Source organism: Physeter macrocephalus, chromosome 11 (genome assembly GCF_002837175.3).
Source record: "Physeter macrocephalus isolate SW-GA chromosome 11, ASM283717v5, whole genome shotgun sequence".
Classification (NCBI taxonomy): Eukaryota; Metazoa; Chordata; class Mammalia; order Artiodactyla; family Physeteridae; genus Physeter; species Physeter macrocephalus.
The window spans coordinates 35,943,120-35,968,220 of NC_041224.1; the positions used below are offsets into that span (position 1 = coordinate 35,943,120).

The window sequence follows — 25,101 nt, forward strand, 5'->3', positions numbered from 1 at the left end:
CTTCACCTCGGTGGAGGCTGAGGGAGCTGACGTGGGGACAGAACTCTCCACTGGGCAAGAGGCGAAGCCCCAAGGCAGCGGGGCTGAGGCAACCTGGGGAGCACACGGCGGGTGCGGTGTGAGATGTAGGCAGTAAAGTGTAATCAACACACAGGATTCAATGCAGAAGGCACGAACTACCACGAGTAAAGTTCAAAAAGAATGACTTCCCTGGGCTTTCTTTTGGTCCCTTCCCTTCCATTCAAGGGAGCATTGCAGCTTGCTAAGGCAGAAATGCAGAACGTGACACAGAAGACAGAGCATAACACTGAGAGTTATCAGTCAGTGCTTTAGATGTTTCAGCTCATAACCTAAGACCTCAAAATTCCTCACCAAGTATCTGTTCGTATAAAATCTACATTTGGACCTCACCCAGGCCTGTGATGCAGATACTATTATTCGCGTCACACGTGTGCAGGAAGGGAGGCTGAGAGGTTCCAGAACCAGGCCAGAAAGTGGCCTGGCAGGAACTCAGATCACACCTGCCAGGCTCTGCTCTGGGCTCACCCCACGCAGGGTCCCCAGGCCTGAATGCTGCGCCTGACTCCGGGCTCTGCGGAGCCTGGTCTCCCTCTCGCCACCCGCTTCTCACAGACTGCCTCCTCTCAGTCGGGTCAGCATGAATGGGGCGCAGGTTCCAGCTTCGTAACTCATCTGGGCCCCTGCAGCTTTACTCCGCACGTTTTGGCAAACACACCAAATGCTGCCTGGACCTCTTTGATCTTGCCCCGGCTTCACCTTTCAGGTTTGGGGGAAGGAGAAACCCAAAGATGGGATTCCACGGAAGGGAGCCGGTGGAGTCAGGTGCTCTGGGCCAGCTCCAAAGCAAGCCAAGACGTGTGGGAACATCTTACATGGCTCTGCCCCAGGACTCGATGCATGCACACAGAGCCACTCAGGGCCAGGGCAGTTCGCCGTGTATTATCTGCTCACAGCAGTTTCAAAACCAAGCTGTGAGCAAATTTTTGCTTTTGTTTGGAAAAAGTGTTGCTTAATAAGAAGAAAGGACAGAAATGGACCTGCTGAGCTCCAAACTTGAAAGAATTGGCTAGATGGCAACCCAGCATGTCCTCAGCACAGCACCCCTGGATTCTGTTGTTTCCAAATTCCTGGGCTCTCCAGAATCACAGCCAGTTTCTTCAAAGGTGTGGAGGCAGGTCTCTACCTGTTCCCTCTGGGCTGGAGCTTTCCCGGAGGGAAAATGGACCAGTTCCCAAAGGCTGCGGTTAGAACCTATACATGTGAGAAGAGGGGGAAAAGGGACTGAGCTTCCATGACAACCCATCCTGTGCCAGGTCATGCTGGAAATGTTCATTCCCATCAGGTGCCCAAACATGCCCACAAGGGAGTTATTATCACTCACAAGGTCCCCTAGGCAGTAGTTGGTGGAGCTGGAACCGGGACCCAGGCCTTTTTACGTCTATATTCAGGCTCTCTATACCAGATCATGCTGTGGCCCTACCTGCAGAATGCCAGGCACATTCTCGGTTTCGTTTTGTAATCCCTGGAACTTCCACTTGTTTGCTTGCTATCCTGATATCTACCTTCCTGTCTCTGTTTTAATTTGTACTTTCTTCCATTACTGCAAAGATTAAATAGCTTTTGTTTACTGGTTGTCATTTTTCTTCATGAATTGCTCTTTCAAGCTCTTTGCCTATTTTTCTAGTGGGATGCTTCACATATTTCTTAGTGATCTGTGAGACTGCTTAGTGATTCCTTACATATTAAGGCTATAATGGTATAAACCTCTGTTTGTAATCATCTAACCATGGGATTTGAGATGAAGAAGGTGTCTGCCTGTGTATAGAATTTTTTATACCAAATAGTGTTTTAATTATCCCCCTTGGAAAAATGACTTTTTAGCATATTGAGAATTCAAATGATGACTGTTTACTGATTAGCAAGACTTAGTAAAGGAAAAAAAAAAAAAGTAGTTTGATTTAGTAAATAAGCAGTTAAACCAATGGCGATTAGACCTTACTCCTCCAAGTGGCTCTTAGAAAGAAATAAACCAATGAAATAAGAGCTCCTGATTGTGCTGTCTGGTCCTTGGGGAGGGACCAAGGCTCTGCTCAGGGGGGCTGGCTATTGGGATAAAAAGGAGTTTTGGGGTTGGGGACAGAGCACTTTGTAAGGTCTGAGCCTGGGTCACAATTGAACGTATCCACCTTAAAGTATACTCATCCCCAAAAAAGGCCTTTACCTAAAGAGGTAAAATTGTCATTATATGCAGATGACATGATATTATATATAGAAAACCCTAAAGACTACACACAAAACTACTAAAACTGATAAACGAATTCAGCAAGGTAGCAGGATACAAGATTAACATACAGAAATAGGTTGCGTTTCTTTACGCTAACAATGAAATAGAGAGGGAACATTAAAAAAAAATCCCTTTTAAAATTGCATTAAAAAAATAAAATACTTGGGAATAAACCTGACCAAGGAGGTGAAAGAATTATATGCTGAGAACTATAAAACATTAATAAAAGAAATTTAAGATGATTCAAAGAAATGGAAATATAGCCCATGTTCTTGGATTGGAAGAATTAACAATGTTAAAACGGCCATACTATCCAAAGCAATCTACAGAGTTAATGCGATCCCTATCAAATTATCCATGACATTTTTCACAGAACTAGAACAAATAATCCTAAAATGTATATGGAACCATAAAAGACCCAGAATTGCCAAAGCTATCCTGAGAAAGAAGAACAGAGCAGGAGGAACAACTCTCCCAGACTTCAGACAATACTACAAAGCTACAGTAATCAAAACTGCATGGTACTGGCACAAAAACAGACATATGGATCAACAGAACAGAATAGACAGCCCAGAAATAAACCCACACACCTACGGTCAATTATTCTTTGACAAAGGAGACAAGATTATACAATGGGGAAAAGAAAGTCTCCTCAGCAAGTGGTGTTGGGAAAGCTGGATGCATGCAAATCAATGAAGTTAGAACACACCCTCCCACCATACACAAAAATAAACTCAAAATCGCTTGAAGACTTAAATATTAGACATGACACCATAAAACTCCTAGAAGAGAACATAGGCAAAACATTGTGACATAAATTGGACCAATGTTTTCTTAGGTTAGTCTCCCAAGGCAATAGAAATGAAAGCAAAAACACACAGATGGGACCTAATCAAACTTACAAGGGCTTTTGCACAGCAAAGGAAACCATAAACAAAACAAAAAGACAACCTAGAGACTGGGAGAAAATATTTGCAAATAATGCAACCGACAAGGGCTTAATTTCCAAAATATACAAGCAGCTCATACAACTCAATAACAAAAAAACAAATAACCCAATTAAAAAAAGGGGAGAAGACCTAAATAGACATTTCTCCAAAGACATAGAGATGGCCAACAGGCACATGAAAAGATGCTCAACATCACTAATTATTAAGAGAAATGCAAATCAAAACTACAGTGAGGTACCACCTCACACCAGTCAGAATGGCCATTATTAAAAAGTCTACAGGGCTTCCCTGCTGGCGCAGTGGTTGAGAGTCTGCCTGCCGATGCAGGGGACACGGGTTCGTGCCCCGGTCCGGGAAGCAGCACTATTCACAATAGCCAAGACATGGAAACAACCTAAATCTCCCTTGATGCTTGAATGGATAAAGAAGATGTGGTACATATATATGATGGAATATTACTCAGCTATAAAAAAGAATGAAATAAAATGAAATAATGCCATTTGCAGCAACATGGATGGACCTAGAGATTATCACACTAAATGGAGTAAGTCAGAAAGACAGACAAATACCATATGATCTCACTTTTATGTGGAATCTAAAATATGACACAAATGAACTTACCTATGAAACGGAAACAGACTCAGAGACATAGAGAACAAACTTGTGGTTGCCAAGGGGGTAGCGGGTCACGGAGGGATGGAGTGGGTGTCTGAATCACTTTGCTGTACAGCAGAAATTAACACAACATTGTAAATGAACTATATTTTAATAAAATAAATTTTAAAAAAAAAGGAAAGAAAGTCCTCTACCTATACAATTCCCAATATGCAGGGGCGTGCTGGGTCAGCTCACATTGACTTAATGCAGCTGACTGGTAACACTTTCAAGAATGTTGTGAGCGGGTTCTTAACATAACCATCATTAAAAATTAAACTACATAAAATTACGATTAAATTATATTGAGAACAAAGGTAACAAATATTCAGAAATCACCACTTCCTAATTACTTTATCTTGTCATTTCCTATACTCTGGGGGTTATTTACATCTATTCTGTCTACACGATGGAAATACTCTCTACTGGTGGCCTGTGCGTCTCCTCCCAACTCTATCTTCAGAGTCAACACCTTGGTAGCTTGAAATCGGTCATGGTGGGAGAATTTATACGTAGAAATGGACAAATGCAACAAATAAGGACTTCATTTATTGTTAATTTTCTAGACTGAAAGTGACAGAGAAAATGTTAATAATAGATTAAACTTAAAAGTGTGTTGTGTTTATAGTCATTACACTGGGAGTGGCATAAAAATTATGAAAATATTCTTCCAGTTTTTGAAAAGTATTATCCAATTCAGCAAAGAAGTTGCTTGTGTTGTTGACAAATGAATGAAGTTCAGACCTATATTTATGTCGGAAAGACTGTTGCTCATCAACTACATCCATAGGTTGGCCATGGATAAGAGAGTTTGGTGAAAATTTTATTGATTGATTGATTGATTGATGCATGCATGCCACACCTCACGGCATGTGGGATCTTAGTTCCCTGACCAGGGATTGAACACGTGCCCCCTGCAGTGGAAGTACAGAGTCTTAACCACTGGACTTCCAGGGAAGTCCCTGGTGAAAATTAATGAAAGCATTCTCTGAGTATCGATGGGCTACATGGAATTTACAGTATGAAGAGTCCATCATTTATTTTTATTTGTAAATTTTGTTCTACACGTACTTTCTGTCAGTAGTTTATAAAAAACGTATGTGATATATAGACACACACAATTTCCCCCCAGAGCACTGGTAAGTTGTTAAACACTTACCATCACATGGGACAATATGGTTCCATGTGTGGGAAAATGGGGCTTAGATGGGATGCCTCAAAAAATACCCAAATAAACAGGCCTCTTCATCACCAAGTAACAGAGCACGTACTCAGTTCAACTGCAACATGTAAACAGGCTACGGCCACAGCCTGTTTTTGTAAAGCTCTGTTAGAATACAGTAGGCTCTTCATTTACATATTTTCTGTGGTTGTTTTTGCACTAAAATGGCAGAGTTGTTGTCACAGAGACCAGAAAGCCCTTCACAGAAAAAGTTTGCAGTCCTTGGGCTACAGAGAAGTGAAAAAGACCATCTGCGAATGACTCAAGTTTGTCCAAAATATTTTATAAATATTTTTCTAATTTTAATATTACGGTATTTTTTGCCAAACAGAAATTTCTAATTTTATGGGTCTACATCTACCAAGATAATGATTTCCTTTCCAAATGGTGATGCAAATCAAAACTACAGTGAGGTACCACCTCACACCAGTCAGAATGGCCATTATTAAAAAGTCTACAGGGCTTCCCTGCTGGCGCAGTGGTTGAGAGTCTGCCTGCCGATGCAGGGGACACGGGTTCGTGCCCCGGTCCGGGAAGATCCCATATGCCGCGGAGCGGCTAGGCCCGTGAGCCATGGCTGCTGAGCCTGCGTGTCCGGAGCCTGTGCTCCGCAACGGGAGAGGCCACAACAGTGAGAGGCCTGCGTACCACAAAAAAAAAAAAAAAAAGTCTACAAATGCTGGAGAGGGTGTGGAGAAAAAGGAACCCTCCTACACTATTAGTGGGAATGTAAATTGGTGCAGCCACTATGGAAAACAGTATGGAGGTTCCTCAAAAACTATAAATAGAACTACCATATTACCCAGCAATCCCACTCCTGGGCACATACCCAGACAAAACTGTAATTCGAAAAGATACATGTATCCCTATGTTCATAGCAGCACTATTCACAATAGCCAAGACATGGAAACAACCTAAATCTCCCTTGATGCTTGAATGGATAAAGAAGATGTGGTACATATATAACATGGAATATTACTCAGCTATAAAAAAGAATGAAATAAAATGAAATAATGCCATTTGCAGCAACATGGATGGACCTAGAGATTATCACACTAAATGGAGTAAGTCAGAAAGACAGACAAATACCATATGATCTCACTTTTATGTGGAATCTAAAATATGACACAAATGAACTTACCTATGAAACGGAAACAGACTCAGAGACATAGAGAACAAACTTGTGGTTGCCAAGGGGGTAGCGGGTCACGGAGGGATGGAGTGGGTGTCTGAATCACTTTGCTGTACAGCAGAAATTAACACAACATTGTAAATGAACTATATTTTAATAAAATAAATTTTAAAAAAAAAGGAAAGAAAGTCCTCTACCTATACAATTCCCAATATGCAGGGGCGTGCTGGGTCAGCTCACATTGACTTAATGCAGCTGACTGGTAACACTTTCAAGAATGTTGTGAGCGGGTTCTTAACATAACCATCATTAAAAATTAAACTACATAAAATTACGATTAAATTATATTGAGAACAAAGGTAACAAATATTCAGAAATCACCACTTCCTAATTACTTTATCTTGTCATTTCCTATACTCTGGGGGTTATTTACATCTATTCTGTCTACACGATGGAAATACTCTCTACTGGTGGCCTGTGCGTCTCCTCCCAACTCTATCTTCAGAGTCAACACCTTGGTAGCTTGAAATCGGTCATGGTGGGAGAATTTATACGTAGAAATGGACAAATGCAACAAATAAGGACTTCATTTATTGTTAATTTTCTAGACTGAAAGTGACAGAGAAAATGTTAATAATAGATTAAACTTAAAAGTGTGTTGTGTTTATAGTCATTACACTGGGAGTGGCATAAAAATTATGAAAATATTCTTCCAGTTTTTGAAAAGTATTATCCAATTCAGCAAAGAAGTTGCTTGTGTTGTTGACAAATGAATGAAGTTCAGACCTATATTTATGTCGGAAAGACTGTTGCTCATCAACTACATCCATAGGTTGGCCATGGATAAGAGAGTTTGGTGAAAATTTTATTGATTGATTGATTGATTGATGCATGCATGCCACACCTCACGGCATGTGGGATCTTAGTTCCCTGACCAGGGATTGAACACGTGCCCCCTGCAGTGGAAGTACAGAGTCTTAACCACTGGACTTCCAGGGAAGTCCCTGGTGAAAATTAATGAAAGCATTCTCTGAGTATCGATGGGCTACATGGAATTTACAGTATGAAGAGTCCATCATTTATTTTTATTTGTAAATTTTGTTCTACACGTACTTTCTGTCAGTAGTTTATAAAAAACGTATGTGATATATAGACACACACAATTTCCCCCCAGAGCACTGGTAAGTTGTTAAACACTTACCATCACATGGGACAATATGGTTCCATGTGTGGGAAAATGGGGCTTAGATGGGATGCCTCAAAAAATACCCAAATAAACAGGCCTCTTCATCACCAAGTAACAGAGCACGTACTCAGTTCAACTGCAACATGTAAACAGGCTACGGCCACAGCCTGTTTTTGTAAAGCTCTGTTAGAATACAGTAGGCTCTTCATTTACATATTTTCTGTGGTTGTTTTTGCACTAAAATGGCAGAGTTGTTGTCACAGAGACCAGAAAGCCCTTCACAGAAAAAGTTTGCAGTCCTTGGGCTACAGAGAAGTGAAAAAGACCATCTGCGAATGACTCAAGTTTGTCCAAAATATTTTATAAATATTTTTCTAATTTTAATATTACGGTATTTTTTGCCAAACAGAAATTTCTAATTTTATGGGTCTACATCTACCAAGATAATGATTTCCTTTCCAAATGGTGAGCCAATTGTCAATATCTTTTATTCAACGCTTTATTCTTTCCCCGCCAGATTGAAATGTTACACTTAGTGTGTCTACACGGCTCTATTTGTAGACTATCTATTCTGGTCCCCTTGACTCATCTGTCTATTCTGGCACCAAAAGTTATTATAGTTTAAAAATATGTTTAAATATCTGCATTTAATTCTTTCAGAATTTCTCTCCCTAGTCTCACTCTTCCAGAGAACTTTATAATCATTCAGTCGAGCTCCCCACATCCCTTAATTTCATGGTGATATTTGCTGGGAGTGTTATAAAATGGTAAATTTGCTAAGAATGGATTAATCAATGATACTGAAGGCAGGCACAGAGTGTATAGGAAAAACCCTTAAAGATCGATAACTATCTATCCTAAGTGCCTATTGTGTTTCAAGAGCTCTGGTGGGTTAAAAAAAATAAAGAACCGTGCCCACACCTGTCAATCATAGTGAGGTCTCAGAAGTCAAGTGCTCCCTGGAGCCTCAGGCCAGGTGAGGCAGCCTCTCAGGAGAAGGGCTTCCTAGGAGCCCTGACCCTCACACACAGCAGATGCTCCTGGTACCAGGCACCTGTTAGCCTTTGTTATTTCATTTGATTTTTATCTTCTAATTGCAACACTTTAAAGTAAAAAACCCATCTACAAATATCCTAAAGCCGGACACGTGAAAAGCACTGGCCACAGGGCTAAAGAGGAAAACATCCACGGAGGGTGCCTGCCGGGTGCACCTTGGGTGGGTGCGTGGGGACTCACCCACCGGGAGGGATGGAGTGGGCCGGGCCTGTCTGTGCAGAAGCACACCTAACTCCAGGCTGCGCCCTTACGCTAGGTGAGCTCAGTCAGGCTCTATGTGGGGCTTGAACCAGCTTCCTCTCCCACCGAAGGAGGATAAAAACACACAGTAATTGCCATGAGTAAGCTTCGTAACACTGAGCACCTCACATGTGCCGCTTCATTTAATCCTCCCAAAAACCCTATGTAGAGGAGGCCCCGAGGCTCAGAGGGAGGAGTGACCCGTCCAGGGCCACTGCTGGTGAGACGCAGGACAGGGGTCTGCTGAGCAGGCCGGCTCCAGGGCTCAACTGCTGGGCTGTGCTGGTTCTTTAAAAACAAGCAAACACACAAGCACAAGTGCATACCCATCACACCCACACATGCACGCGCACACACATAGGTGAATGCACACACACGTATGTACATACCCACATGTATACACACAGATAACTTACCTACGGGCACACATACACACACATACGATACCCACTCCCATACGTGCAGGCACATACACACTTACACACATGCACACACAGAGTTTGGGACCCTGCCTTATTCCTTCATAGATTTTAGACTGACTGTCTGAGGGTAAGAAAGTCCAAAGAAGCTAGTTCTTCAGTGGCGTACTGAACATTTTCTTTTTTCACACTTGTGGAAAATTGAGGTGTATTTGCTCTAAAGCACCTACATCTTTATTTTATTTAATTGTGCAAGCCCAATCTGCATAATAGTTTTTCCTTCTGACCACTTTGGAAGAGATGTTCCCCATACACGTATTTTTAAAAAGTTTTCATGACGTGAATTTTCAAATAAACACAAAACAGAGAAAACAGTACAATGAACTCCCAACGTCCCAACAATCATGGATATTTGGCCCGTCCTACTTTGTCTGTTCATGCCCTCCCCATCCTCCACTTTCCCATCCCACACCCCCGAGTGTTCTAAAGCTAATCCTAGACATCACTAACATTTCACTTGTGAATACTGTGGTGTGTATCGCTAGCAATAAGACATTTTTATTTTCATAAACCTTAATTCCTTATCGGCTAGGACTCTGTTTAAGATGCCCTGATTCTATACGGACTTTTAGCAATGAGATAACACCCAGTGTCTAATGGAAAATACATAAGCACTCATTATCATCATATTCCTCTCTTGTTCCTTCAATGAGAGTCTGGAAATGCTATGGAAACCAAGAGAAACCTGGCACATGTGGGTTGCTGCTCTTTTGGAAACAGAGGGAAGATTAGAGAAAGAAAGAGAAATTTTAATTGAGGAGAAAAAGTGAATTCCCTGAGTTCAGGTGAACAACAGGATGTTTTTAAATGCCATCAATCGTCTCAGAAAGTCTATTTATTACGATGTGAATGCCAAGTACGTAAGACTAACTCCTGTTGGGGCCATTAAATAAGATATCTGGTGTTGATCACAGAAAGAGGACTGGAAGGATGCTTGATTATGCTTTCCATTTAAACATCGATGGCTCCTGACTCCCCCTCGCAGGGGAAGTGCGGGCCCCGCACAGAGAGAAACCACAGCCCCAGCAAAGTCTCCATGTGGGGCGCTAAGGAAGGTGTTCAGGGGTGCATAGGGGAGGGAGGAAGAAGCATGTTTCAGCCCTGTGCCTGCCCAGCGGACTCAGCGTGTAGCAGGTAAGTCTGTGAATGAGTGAGAAGACCAAGGGAGGACATCCCAGTGCTGCTCAAAGCTGGGCTGATCCCAGCCAAGCAGGGAGGACCCATAGCCTCACGCATGTGCAGGGGTGCCTGCAGGAGCCCCAGGTCACAGGGGTGCTGGGGGCCTCCCCGCACCCAGATGCGGAGCAGTGTGCACACCTGGGCCGGGAGGCTGGCCTGATGCCGGCAGGCATACAGGCTTTGCCTTGTGCCCCAGGTGTGATCACCAACATGAGCTCGAGGTGAGGAGGGCGGATGGGGAGGTCCCGCCCCTCAATTACTGGGCCCGGGTCATCACGTCCGAGTGACCCCCTGAGGAAAGTTTGTCCACCCTCATCTTAAAGGAGAAGAGGCCCAGCACAGGGGCCAGATGTCATTATGTATGACTTTGCGTCCCTCCCAAATTCATATGCTGAAATCCGACCCCCAGCCTTTGGGAGGTGATTAGGTCATGAGGGGGGATCCTCAGGAATGAGATTAGTGCCCTCACGAAAGAGATCCCAGAGCGCTAGCGAGCTCTCACTCTGCCCTGTGAGGACACAAGGAGAAGGTGGCTGTCTGCAACCTGGAAGAGGCCCCCACCAGAACCCGACCACACTGGCCCCTGATCTTGGGCTTCCAGCCTCCAGACGGTGAGAGAGACATGCCTGTTGTTGATAAGCACCCCAGTCTATGACACTCTGCTATAGCAGCCCGAACAACGACAACAGCGACTCAGGAAAGCAGGGGCACCGGGAGCCGACCCCAGGCCTGCCCCAGGCAGGTGCAGGAGAAGGAAGCACACATTTCCCAGAGAATTGGAACTTTCTGCATTCAGTGCCCAAAAAGCTAGAGCATTTGAGTTGGAAACTTTGTGAAATGCAGCCACTCTTCCATGAGAGATGTTCTGCAGGATGGGACCCCTGCTCTGCTCTGACGGTGCTGTCGGTGGCTTGCGGTGCTGGGCCTGGCCTCTCTCTACGTGGTGGTGGTGTGGCCTGTGGGGGAGGTGTTGGCGGAGGGGGTTCAGCCAGCCTACCTGCCTCTGGGGTGCCCTCCCCACCACACCTGAGCCCAGCCCTGCTCCCACAGCGAGCGGCAAGGCAAGGTCCTAGTAGCCCCAAGTTGGGACTGATTAGATTTCAATACAGGTGCGCTGAACGTGGATGGGAATGATCGAAACATCACTTGCAAAGGCAACCCGGCTGTGAAGCAGGATTTGTATTCAGTCCCACCTCTAACTTGCCTCCGGAGGAGCGGTGATCCCAGAAGACACACCCTCTCCTTGGCCCAGGAACTGAAGAGAAAAACGAATGAGTAATCTGCTCCTCAGTTGTAAAAAAAAAAAAGAGTTTTAAAACTAACAACATAAACCAGGCTCAGTGTGACAGGAGGCGAGTACGGCTTGAAGGAGCATGTCATTCAGACAACTTAATTACTCAGTAAGCCCCGGGTCTTATCTCAGATTTTAGAGCACTCTCACCCAGCATACCACTGGAACTGAATTGGCTATTTTTTTTTTTAAGCAATTACGATGCAGAGATTTGAGGGGGACTGAAATGAACAGAGACGCAGCCCCGCACCCCAGGACCCATTCTTGGAATCACTGCAGAGGAAGGACAGGGGCCGTGCTTTCTGAGGGCAGTGACTGTGTGTTGCTGTTTTATTCCTGGCACCGAGGCCAACGGAGACCCAGTACCTACAGGCCACCTTGAGCTGACAACCAGGGAGGGAACGACATGCCCACTGGGACCCGTCACAGCCTCAGCACCAACAGCATCTCGAAGGCCTGCATTTCTACTGGGCTTCGGGGTCTGCGTCAGGGGGAAACCCTGGTCTTCTGTGTCACCTTCGCAGGCTGAGGTCCTGCCAGGCTGACCTGCACGGTTCAGGGTCTGGCTGTCACAGTCCTCACTCTCTCCCTCCCGCCCCCATCTACATGCAGAGACGCTGATGGAGCCAACGCAGACTTCGGCTGCGCTCGGGGAGGAGGTGCTAGGTAGCGCCTGAACGGCTGAGCCGGTGGCTGAACGGGCGGTCTAGACGGGGAGCCCGACCTCGTCCTGCCCGGGTAGCAGGGCGTGTGGTTTGTCAACAGCCACTGGCCACCCGTTTCCACAAGGCCGCCTCAGGAATGGTGTTTCCACAGGGTGGAGCTCAGACAAATGAACCCACACCAGGGGCCGCTGTAGGAGCGAGGAGACCCTCTGCGACAACACTGAAGGAAGGGTCCCCGCCCCCCAGAGTCCAGCAGGTCACAGAAGGTCAGAGCTAGAAGGTACCAGGGGGTGTGTACTCTGCGCCGGTCTCAACCGGCCCAGGCCCAGATGCCACCCACACTCAGGGAGGGAGACGGCCTGTCTCAGGACTTAATTCGGGGTTGCCCCCCACCTCCACTAAGCCTGTGTCCTCTGCAGTAGGCAGAGCATCGGTTACGGGGTGATCACACCTGTCCTTGTTCGTTCACCAAACATCTTCTGTGTCCATTACCAGCCATGCAGCAGGAGGCACTGGGGACACAGCAGCCGCCGGAGGACCATACTCCAGAGAGCAAATGTCAGCAGGACAAGGGAAGACCCAGCGCGTGCGGTGCAGGCCAGAGGTGGGGAGCAGATGGGCAGGGTGGGGTGGTGGGGAGGTGCATGGCACGCACCTCCGTGCTGCACCGAAGCAGCCCCCAGCTCGGCACGTGCACCCGTGTGGAATGGTTAAGGAAACAGGTTCCCTTCCGGCGCCCACATCCTGCAGGCACAGGGTCACCCCACTCACCCCTGGGGGAGACCGTCCACATGCGTGGCTTTCAAGACCCGCCATTTGCCCACAGCACTGAAATGTGTGCACCTGACCTCCAGGTCCACTTCTCTACCTGGATATGTCACAGGCACCTTCAAACTGAGCTCCTGATCCTCCCCCCAGCACCCACTCCCCCGCGATGTCCCAGATCTAGGAAATTGCACTCCCTTCTCCCGACGCGCAGGACAAACCTCTGGAGTCCTCAGGGCCCCCTCTCCTCTCGGCACCCACATCTGATCTGTCAGCATGTCCTCTTGACTCTACTTTAGGAACCAGCTGCTTTCAATACCTCCACTGCTGCCCCCACGCCCCAGTCAGGGTCACCTTCACCTCACACTGCGATGGCCTCCTAACTGCCCCCCACCCCCGCCTCTGCCCTCTCCCCACTCCAGCCACACTCAGTCACTCCGATCCAGCTGTCAGAGTGACCCTGTCCACATGGTGGTTCAGACCATCTCTCTCCCTGCTCACAAACCCTCCGGGGCATCCCACCAACATCAGTCCTGACGACAGCCCACAAAGCTCGGCGCAATCCGGCCTTGCCGCGTCTCGGGCACCACCAGGCACACTGCATCACCACCTGCATGTCGACAAAACCCCAGGGGGAGCGCTAGACGAGGAGGCCCGGGGTCTCCTAGGCACCTGCCTGCTCCGCTCCCACCCCACCCCACAGTAGGCTGTCTGGAGATGGGTCTGGAAGAGGAGTGGGGTCCGGACAGGCCAGAGAGCGTGGAGGAGCATCCAGGCCAGCAAGGCCCCTTCCAGGATGTGGACGTACCACACAGGCCACAGTCAGGAGAGCATCCAGCTCAGCTCCACGTCCCAGCTGAGGATGCTGAGGTCCAGAGAGGAGCCCTGACTTACTAAGTGCTGAGAAACATGAACACCCACCAGGCTCATCCCGCGCTTCCAACAGGCAGGCTGGCTGTGGCATGTGGATGCACAGCCTTCACTGATCCCCTGCACGAGTGGCTGGGGTGGTGCCGGCGGGCGCGGGGACTCTGCCTCTGCCCGTGGCGCAGGGGATGCAGCCGTCCTGACAAGCCAACCCTTGACCTTTAATAGGGCCGATGCACTCTGGGGCTTTTAAAGGACTAATTGTGGAGCGTCTAGTTTTAAAAGACGTCAATTTCAAGTGATTTAAAATGTTAAGATTTTGTATTTTCAGAATTTGTTCCACTAACGTATTGCATAATAGTTATTATTTTAAAGGCAGAAAGAAAGTGATTTGGGGGGCGGGTAGGGGGACCTCGGAGACAACTTGATCACTTAAAGTCAATTTTTTTGCATAAAGCAAGTCAATGCTCCTCTCTTCTCCCCGATTTAAAAAAAAAAAATCCGTGAAACTGTTTTACAGAGAATCAGAAAAGAACCAGGGCAGAGGAAGGGTTTAGGGTCATCAAAAAGAAGAGCATGTCTGCAGAGAAGGCCGCAGGGAACAGCTGATCAGAGAAAACAAACCTTGGGTAAAACTGTTCCACAGACAAGCCAGACTGGAGCACAGTCCCTGCACTCCACCAGGAATCCGACAGAGGGACTTTGGTAGAACTCAGCACCTCGGTGGTGACTACAGGACGAGACATCACAGTTACCTGCTTTTCCTTCCTGGTGTATGTACCCTGTCACCTAGATCAACGCCTGGCCAGTAGCAGGCATTTAATAAAGATCTGTTAAACAGACGATTATTAGCTAAGAGTTATGAAAGGGAGCAAAAATTACCAGAGAAGTAAACAATCTGAAAACATTAAAAAAAAATTCCATTTACAATAGCATCAAAAAGAATAAACTACTTACGAACAAATATAACCAAGGAAGTAGACTGAAAACTACAAAATACTGCTGAAAGAAGCGCTAAATAAATGGAAAGACATCTGTGTCCACGGATGGGAAAATTTCATGATGTGAAGACAGCGATACTCTCCAAGTTGACCCACAGATTCAGCAAAATCTCTATCAAAATTCCAACTACCCTTTTTCCAGAAATTAACAAGCTGATCCTATAATTCATATGGAATTGCAAGGGACCCAGAAGAGCCAAACCAATTCTGAAAAAGAAAAAGTCAGAGGACCCACATATCCCTGATTTCAAAACTTACTATAAACCTTCAGTAATCAAAACAGTGAGTTACTGACATAGGGAGAGACCTATGGACCAGTGGAATAGAGTTGGGAGTCCAGAAACAAGCTTATACATTTATGGCCAATTGATTTTAGATAACATGTCAAAACCATTTACTGGGGAAAGAATAGTCTTTTCAACAAATGGTGCTGGGACAACTGGACAGCCATGTGCAAATGAATGAATTTGGACTCTTACCTCACGCTACATACAAAAAGTAATTAAAAATGGATCCAAGTCCTAAACGTATAGAGCTAAAACTATAAAACTCTTCAAAGAAAACATAGGTTTCAGGACTTCCCTGGTGGTGCAGAGGTTAGGAATCCGTCTGCCAATGCAGAGGACACGGGTTCGAGCCCTGGTCCGGGAAGATCCCACATGCCGCGGAGCAACTAAGCCTGTGTACCACAACTACGGATGTTGGAGTGCCTAGAGCCTATGCTCTGCAACAAAAGAAGCCACTGCAATGAGAAGCGCACACACCACAACAAAGAGTAGCCCCCACTCTCTGAAACTAGAGAAAGCCCGTGCGCACCAACAAAGACCCAATGCAGCCAAAAATACATAAATAAAATAATTTAAAAAAAAACACAAAACTTGGGCTTCCCTGGTGGCGCAGTGGTTGAGAGTCCGCCTGCCGATGCAGGGAACACGGGTTCGTGCCCCAGTCCGGGAAGATCCCATTTGCTGCAGAGCGGCTGGGCCCGTGAGCCACGGCCGCTGAGGCTGCGTGTCCGGAGCCTGTGCTCCACAACGGGGGAGGCTACAACAATGAGAGGCCCGCGTACCGCAAAAAACAAAAAAAAACAAAGAAAACAAAACTTTTGTGCACCAAAGGGCACTATCAATAAAGTGAAAGAAAAACCCACATAATGGGAGAAAAAATTTTCAAATCATATTAACCGATAAGTATCCAGAATATTTAAAGAACTCTTACTCAACTCTTGTTGTATGATTATAACTCAATAATAAAAGACAAACAATCTAATTTAAAAGTGGGCAAAAGACTTGAATAGACATGTCTCCAAAGAAGATATAAAATGGCCAAGAAGCACATGAAAAGACGGTCAACATCACCAATCATAAGACAAATGAAAATCAAAACCACAATGAGATACCACTTCTCATCCACTAGGATGGTTATAATTTAAAAAAAGTGCTGGTAGAGAAATTAAAATCCTCATATCTTGCTGACAGAAATGTAAAATGGTCTGGCCACTGGGAAACAGTTTGGCAGTTCCTCAAAAAGTTAAACACAGTTACCACATGACCTAGCAATTACACTCCTAGGTATACAGCCAAAAGAACTGAAAACACATGTCCACACAGAAACTTGTACATGGATGTTCATAATAGCTATTAAGTAGAAACAACCCAGCTGTCCACCAACTGATGAATGAATAAACAAAATGTGGGAGAGTATTTAGTCATATAAAGGAAAGAAGCACTGACACCTGCTACAGTACAGACGAACCTTGAAAACATCAAGCTAAATGAAAGAAGCCAGTCACCAAAGGTCACGTGTTGTATGATTCCATTTATATGAAACGTCCAGAAGAGGCAAATCCAGAAGCAGAAAATAGGTGAGGAGTTGCTAAAGGCTGGGAGGGGTGGGGGAATGGGGGCGACTGCTTAATGGGTACTGGGATTTCCCTCTGGCGTGATGACAAAGTTCTGGAATTAGATCGTGGTGATGGCTGCACAACACTGTGAATGCACTGAAAGCCATGGAATTGTACACTTAACAACAATTTAAGCAGTGACATTTATATTATGTAAATTTTACCTCCAAGAATAAACAACAACAAAGAATGATCCAGGTACTGTAGTTGAATAAAAGTCTAGAGTTAACAAAAGGACTGAAATACAAAAGTTGCTGGGACTTTCCCAAAACCCACTGACCTTGTTTCTCTGGGTTGCGGACCTGGGATGGCATGTCCTGGATTTCCAGGGTCCATTCCCCCTCGGCCTTCTCTCCCCAACAGTGCACAGTCATGAACTCCCAGTTTGTAAAGCCTTCGTTGGAATGATCCAGCAACCTGCAATAGGAAACGTGGGGTCAGAACACAGAGTCCCCGAAGGGATGGTGGCCGGGGTGACCAGCCCACCGAGGGCTCTCCTGCCTGGGAATTATGCCCAGGTGACTGCACAGCTGGCTGACGTGCCTCCCAGGGCAGAAGGGGCCTGGCCCGGGGCTGGCGTGAAGGTGCAGGAGACGCTGATGCCTTCAGGCTCTGGCTGTGCAGCACAGCCCTGCACGGCACCTTCACCTCCGTGATCTCCCTGGGTTTCCAAACACTCTGAAAGGAAGGCAGTCAGGCTGCACAGGTGGTGCCAGCATAAGGCAGGGGCTGGGTCAGCGGTGGGCTCCTCCTCCCACCCTAATTCGCAGATGAGAGGCCCCGGGAGTAGGGATCTGCTGCAGGTCCCCCCTCCAGTGACTGGCTGAGCTAGAATGCCCTCAAGGGCATTTTGACGCCTGTCCTGGGTTCTCTCCATCACCAACGAATGCCCCCATGTTCCACCCTAGGAGGGATGCTACAGAGCCCGTGACCCCCAGTTCCTGGATGAAGGCTGGGCCACACTATCCTTCCCCCAAAGCTGCAAGGTCATCACAAAGGAGGCCTTTCTAAAATGCTGGTTTATGGAACGAAGGAACCTTTCACATTTGTCTGAGAGCCAGCTCTGTGATTCTTCTCCAGAAGATACAAGTAAGAAAAAATGAACAACTACTCAAACTTGTGGGAAAGATGTTGTCCCTTAATCTCCAGGGTTTAGCATGTTTCCGCAGCTGCGTTTGGGGGAGAGAATGCAACAGGCATGGTGGTTTTCCACTGCGGACAGGAGGTACCCCTGGGCGCTCCTCCCATGGCCCGTGTCCCCTGCAGGTGCAAGAGCCCCCTTGATCCTTCCAGACTGGAAGAAGGTCCTTCCAGTTGGACCTTTGGCCCCGGTCCATTTTCTCACGCTTGGTTCAGGCAGAAACAGGGAGCAACTCATGGACACCCTCCCTCTCCAGCAGCCAGGTCCCCTCAGTCTCTGTAGAAGGAACAATTCTGGACTCTTCCTTCACAGCCTAATTTTCTATCTCTATTTTGGAATAACAATTTTTTAACGTAGAGGCTCTTTACTGTTCATCAGAAATTCAGATATATGTTTTGTGTGATGTCAGATTCAATTCCCGATTGGGGGTTCTCCAAACATCCATCGTACAAAAATGTTCATCAAGGAAATGTGCTTTGCGTGGAGAGCAGCACGGGGAGGGGAAAACCTCTACTTTTTTCTAAGAAACCGCAAAGGTCAAGACTGATCTTCACACACGATGCCAGACTGAATCTAGGGCACTGGGGACAGAACAAAGACAAGTTCTTTCAAGGGCTGAGGTACTTAAGACGTCAGCTTACTCGGAGCGAAAAACACCAGGAAACCCGAAAAAAAGCTTCTGAATTAAGCAAGATGTGAAGTAAAGTAGAAGGTAATCGATCCTACACTTGATCTTAGCCAAAAGGCCGAGAAGCGATTGGATCCTAAAACACAAATTCTTGGTATGATCACACAAACTGCCTTGGAAAAAAACCAAATTCCCAAGACTCAGATGACGGCCCAGTGGCTCCGACGGGTTGAACATGCTTGATGGCGCTGGCTCAGCGTGACCCAGGGAGCGGGCAGCTGTGAACCAGGTGAGCGCAGCAGCGCCTGCTCTCTCATCCCAGGGGCTCCAACCCTGGGCCTAAGCAGAGGGATGGAAGTTAGGAAGGGATGAACACAGAGCCGGGTGCTGGAAGGTTTCTGCTGACGGGTAGGCAGGTGTAAGCAGGATGGGAGCACAGCCAGCCCCTGAGCCAGGGACCATGCCAGCATTTCCACCTGTATCATCACATCCAGTTCTTGTAATACTCTTAACTGTGACGGAGGGGTCACAGGACGTTTCCAGGGTTGAGGAGCGGTGGCCAGCTCCCAGGTGCCCCGCTGGGAGGTGAAGGAGCAGGTTGTGAGCTCAGGCCTCTGGGCTCCAGAGCCCACGCCGGCCGCCCCTGGTCACTGCGGCCCCCACCCAAGCCTCCCCGTGCTCAAGGTCAACGCAGGCCACCATTTGGGGTCTGCTCCCAGCTCCTGCCTCAGATTCAAGGGTTGTCAACTTGGATGCCTCTAGGCGTCTGGCCTGGAGCAAACGGGGGTCCAGCGAGGTGACCTCACGAGAGCCTGGGCACGAGCGGCCCACGCCCGGCCTCAGTGCTGGTGCAAGGACAGGGCCCTGGGGTGCTCTAGTGAGTATTTGCCCTGGAACGTGAGCCCAGTATTGGACAGCTTCCAATTTTTCAAGAAACACTAGAAAATTGGACTTTTAAAGGAAATCTCTAAAAGTTCTGATTAATAACAACAACAACTCTGGTTGCAAAATAGCACAAAGCTGTAGCTTGCCAGCCGGCACCCTCAAAATACTCGTGCCCATGGTGGTCTCCCACGTGCAGAGGGTGGCCCGGGCCTACCTTCAGAGGGGAGATGCCACCTGTCACTCTTGTGACAGGTGTCACTCTTGTGACAGGGGGGAGCCCAGCAGGGGCCAAGCTTGGTGCCCAAGCCCTGGGAGCTGATGAAGCCAGGGTCTGGTCCCCGGGTGTGTCCAGCGCACTGAGGACAAGTCCAGGGCTGGGACCCCAGTCTCCTGCCACAGAGAGACCGGGCTGCTGGGGAGGCAGGGGGCGCCCAGGAGGACACAGCACACTCCCCTCTCTCTGATGGAGGCCGACTGCCTCTCTCTGTGTCATGCAGAGCAGCCGGGGACAGAGGGGCATCAAGAAAAAGGGCCCCTCTCCTGCCTGGTCCTGTCTGGAGGCTGTCACTCACCCCCATTTCTGAATCCTGCAGCCCCAAGAAGGGCTACAGCCCTGGGCAGGGGACCCAAACGAGGCCAGGGGGCCCAGGTGGAGCACGCAGGCAGCGGGGGCTGCGGTCCAGCGGGCAGGGGCAGTCTCAGGGTGCATCCTGAGGGGTACTGGGCACGACTGCCAGTTCTGTCTTTCAAGAGAAGCGGGAAATGCTGATTTGTCCGTGAAACCTTTTTTCTCCCTCTGCCTCGTAGCTGGAAGGAGCCGGAAAAGGAGGCCTAGGCCCCTCTAGCCTCCCCTGAGCTCCCGATACCCCTTCACTCTGATGACCCGCAAGTCACATAAACGCAGCAGAGCGCTTCTTCTTGTCTCGAAGTCTGTCGAAGAAATGACTCCACAGCCTTGCACAAACCGGGCACCACAAACTGTGCACCAGGCTCCAAGAGTTCAGAGCCTCCCTCTCAGAGCATCTGCTCCACAGGGACCATCCTAGTGCATGGGCAAGACCTCCGCAGAGAGAAGCCTCCCAACACCTGTGCGTCTCCCTCAGAGCCTCCTGCCCGTGCAGGCTCTACCCCAGGACACAAAACAGTGCTCCTCTGACACGCGTTCTCACTTAAAATGCAGAATGAATACGATAAAAATGATCTCCAGTGACCTCAGCAATGAAGTCATAGCTAGAATTCCATGCATTTCTCCACTAAGCAACGAAACAACCACAAACCTTTGTCACTACTTACTGCCTGATAATGGAGAGTTTCCCCAGGGAGGCTTTGAAGGGCAGGTTGCAGGAGGCTATTTTTCAGGTTTGTTGGGTCTACGTGTGAGTGTCTTCAAGAGGCAGAAACAGCTAGAGCCCCAACGTGCCGGGTGCCTTGCAGGGCCATGTGACCTTGAGGTGAGCCCGGCTCCCGCCCCGGCCCCCCAGGCCAGCCTGGATTTACCTCTTTGCCAAAAGCTGAGACTTGGTCCCTGAGGGAGAAATCAAGTGGATCTGCAGGTCTCCTCGGCGTGGGTGGGAGATGGTGATGCGGGCCACCACGTGCTCCAGGTAGCCCACACGCTGGTCTGAGTGGTCGGCACAGGCGGTGGTCAGGGCGCTGGTCCTCAGCGTCTGCACCACGGGGATGCTCCTGGTGGAGGAGGGAGGGGCTTAGTACTTGGCACCTGAAGCCCTCAGTCGCGCACGAGGGGGACGGATCCAGGCCTCCCGGCCGCAGCCCCTTGGTCTCACACTCAGAAGTGCCTGTCAGGGTTACATCAGCTGCCCAGAAGAGGTTTATCGTTCCGGAATGTGCTTAGAGACATTTAAAGAATGTCTTCTTGTGCAGACTCGGCTGACATACCCATGGATCTGCCCCCTCGGTGCCCTAACCCTTTGGCCAGCTCATCTCCTCAACGCCTGGGGTCTGCAAGGCTTTAAAACCCCAGCACTTCTGTCTCAAAGACTGGCCTTGAAGATATAAGTCGTGATGCTGAATGATAACAACAGCAAACATTTCCTGAGTTGGCTGCGTGCCGGACACCAGCCCCTGTTGTGAGAATGCACGAGGACCGACCCATTTGATCTAGAGAGAGATCGAGGACCATGCCCAAGGTCACAGAGCTACTGAGAGGCAGAGCTGGGGTTTGAGGCTCTGAGTCCCCAGAGATGCCCAGTTTGTGTGGACCCACACTCGTGTTCAAGAAATCAGGAAAGAGGAGATGGACAAGGGACCCAGGGCCAGACCTGGCCTCTTGTGCTGAATGCACTGGTTGAGGCCACAGTGACTGGACAGGAGACGGTCTGCTCAGGACCGTCTGCTTGAAGGCTGGAGGCCCTCTTCCTCCTCTACCCTGTGAAGGGAGTGGATGACAGTTCTCTGTACAAACTCAGGGGAGCTTTATCATCTGGGGTGAAATCTGAGGACAGGCACCAAGCTCCAGTCATTCAAGACTCAGTTCCACCAGGATTTTCTCACAAGCTCCCCAGATGGAGCAGACAAGCCTGCACACGACGCTGGGGCTCTGCCTCTGAGTCTGCACCACCGTGGCTCACCCTAATGGTCTGTAAACTGAACAAAGGCCACCCTCCGCCCAGCAGCACAGGAATAATTCCCCACCGCTTGGCCAGCGCTCTGTTTATTATGGGGAGCACTTTTCCCATCATGCCCGAACTTCCCTCTGGGGAGGTGCAGGGCTCACAGCGTGGGCTCAGCATCTCAGGAATTATGTCGCTTGGCTCGACTGGGCCCGAGTCATAAAAAACAATCAAAACACTTATAAACAGTGATGTAATTCCCTCAGAGACTCTCTAAATATTTGAAAACATGATTTGCATACATCCTAAATTGATTTAGAGATGCTGATTTCTTCCATTGCCTTCTCCCAAGTTTCACTGTCTGTGTTTACAGGTCAGTGGGCCCCCCGCTGCGGGAGATGCAGTGCAGAACAGAAAGCTCTGGAGAGTTCCAGCCCCGCCGGGCACACATGTATCTCCAGGTAAATTATTCCCGGCCCTCTTGCACTAAGAAGGCAGCGTGGGTGCTGCGGGGAGGGGACCCCTCCGTGTGCAGACTCACTAAACAGCCCCATGCTCTCCTGGGCTGATGAGTAAGATGGAGGTGAAACAGAAACAAAAGTCATAATGAAGTTTTAATCTCTGTACCTGCCCCCACTCCCAACCATTTGCCAATTAGGGTGCGGAGCAATTACCCTGCTCTAGAAACAGACCTTGGATCCCAGCCAGGAAACCTTAATCCTAGGGATGAGGTGCAGACATTCAGAGAATAGGAGCAGGAGAAAAAAAAAGGGCAGCCCGACCGCCCTCATGGCCGCCTCCCTGGGCCCAGCCCTGGTGTGGACATCTAGAGGAAAGCACAGCTCAGGGCATGTGACATCCTCAACAAGATTGTCAAAGCCTCTTGCAATCTGCTCTTTTTACTCCTGCTCAGGGACCCCAGCTGCCAGGCCCCCTGAGGTCACAAAGGTTGGCCAGTCTGACGCACAGAAGCTGCAGGGTTTAGGTTAAACAATGCACAGAAACACAAACACAGGTAAGTTGTACTTTAATCACCGAAACTGATTTAGAGAGATCTTAAAGCTCCCAAGATAACCGAAAATGTTCCTCTGCTACTAAACTCCGAAATTGTTGTCTGTGCACAAAGCCATATTCCCAGGACCTAGGAGAACTGAGGAGTAAAAGGTCCTATAAGACCTCCCTCCAGACCCAGTGATATTCAAGCTCTGGGGGCTGCCCTCCTTAGAAGAGGGCTCTGGGGACAGAGACGTGGAACTTCCTACTGAGCCACACGTCAGACTTAATTATGGACCTTCCAGATGTTCCTTCATCCTAAGGCCCCTCAGCAGCTCCCTTCTCCTGAGGGGGGAGGGCTACCAGCCCACAGGCTTCATAGTAACTTCCCGGTACCTCCATCCAGTATTCTCTAGTACATAATACCATCTAATTGCTTGTAAATGCGTAGAAACAAGTTCTCAGTTTACTAAATTCAAGGCACTTGCCAAATCACAAAGCTTAGAATCTGATGGCATCAGTGACATTCAGAGCCAGAGGTAGAAATGTTTTCTAGTAAACCAAGTAGCTGGGAAAAGCAGGAGGTGGGCCACGGGCAGAAGCTCTCTCCCTCCCCGCGTCTTTCTGCTCAAGCTGGGAAGCCACTACGGGTCAGCACATGCAGACCTCCTTTCACTGCACTTCGCTTAATTGCGTTCTGTACAAATTGAAGGTCTACAGCAACGCTGCGACAAGCAAGTCTGTCGGCAACACTTTTCCAAAAGCATTCGCTCACTTAGTGTCACGTTTTGGTAATTCTCACAATACTTCAAACACTTCAGTATTATTATTAAAAGTTCTGGTGGTCTGTGATGAGTGATCTTTGATGTTACTATTGCAAAAAGATTATGACTCACTGAAGGCTCAGATCATGGTGAGCCTTTTTTGGCAATAAAGTATCTTCTATTAAGGTATGTACATTGTCTTTTTAAACATAATGCTGTTGTACACTTAACAGACGATGGAACATTGGAAACGTAACTTTTATATGCGCTGGGAAACCAAAAAATTCATGTGACTCGTTTTATCGCAGTGGTCTGGAACTGAACCAATAATATCTCCAAGGTCTGCCTGTATTCCTCACTCCCACCTTGAAGACCTCTCCCAGCTCAGCTGCAAGGCCAGACCTGTGCCTTGGCCCCGAGCATCCCCAGGGTGACGCCACCTTTCCACGCGCAGGGCTGGGGCCAAGCGGGCGGTGCTCAGTTCCTCCCCTGACAGTCCTGAGGTCACGTGGAACAGGAGACCCAGCAGAACCAGAAAGCAGCAGTGTCCTTCCCCCTGTGGTATTTGGCATCTGTCTGGGGGAGAAGAGGCTGCTGCAGAGCCGAGGACCACGACAACGGAGGGTCATCCATGCAGGTCAACCAGAAGGTCAACCAGGAAATCCCTGCATCGACCTTCTAAAGGGTCATGACTGGATGGAGAGGGGTTAATTGGGACAGACTTATTAGACTTAGGAAGGCCACATGGCCTGTGGGAGGGCCTGGGGCCATCTGTATGGGGACAGCAAAGAGGTTCTGAGTCACTTCCTGGGTCTATGTTCCAGGATGACCGTTTTTGGAACGAGGGTCATGAGAGTCTGAGGCAGAGATTCTGTGACTTTCTTACTCAGGTTAGTTCACATTTAGGATTTTCCTTAGATGAAATTACTTTTGATTATCAAACCATAGACGATCATTTAGGCTGCAAATAAAATTTAGCTTAAAAAAAAAAGAGGCTAATCCAGTATATTAATTTAGACAGGGCTGCCCATGATTAATTGGGCTATAAGGTGTTTTAAACACACAATGTTTAAATTTATGGCACATATTTCTCTTCTATGTGAAATGAAGGGGCTGAATTAGCTGACTTTAAACATTCCTTCCAATTCTAAGGTTCAATCTGATGGGGGTGGGGGGAGACAATGAAATCACAGTCAATCCTCATTATCATGAGTCCATATTT

The 25,101-nt window shown here is 48.0% G+C and overlaps 1 protein-coding gene and 1 pseudogene across 11 annotated transcripts in view; both read right to left on the minus strand.

Annotated features, from left to right (window-relative positions):
• PCSK6 (proprotein convertase subtilisin/kexin type 6) overlaps window positions 1–25,101 on the minus strand; it is a 213,189-nt gene that overhangs the window by 39,346 nt on the left and 148,742 nt on the right. For 9 of the 11 annotated variants that reach the window (XM_055087867.1, XM_055087866.1, XM_055087865.1 and 6 more), the window contains 2 exons: window positions 21,047–21,235; window positions 17,176–17,312 (listed from right to left, as the gene is read on the minus strand). In XM_055087867.1, coding sequence (XP_054943842.1) covers window positions 17,176–17,312; window positions 21,047–21,235 — 326 coding nt within the window. Of the gene's footprint in view, window positions 1–14,381; window positions 14,722–16,759; window positions 16,992–17,175; window positions 17,313–21,046; window positions 21,236–25,101 lie in introns of those variants that run through there. The other 2 variants (XM_055087868.1, XM_055087870.1) reach the window with 2 other exon arrangements.
• Window positions 18,637–18,794, minus strand: LOC112066494 (uncharacterized; annotated as a pseudogene).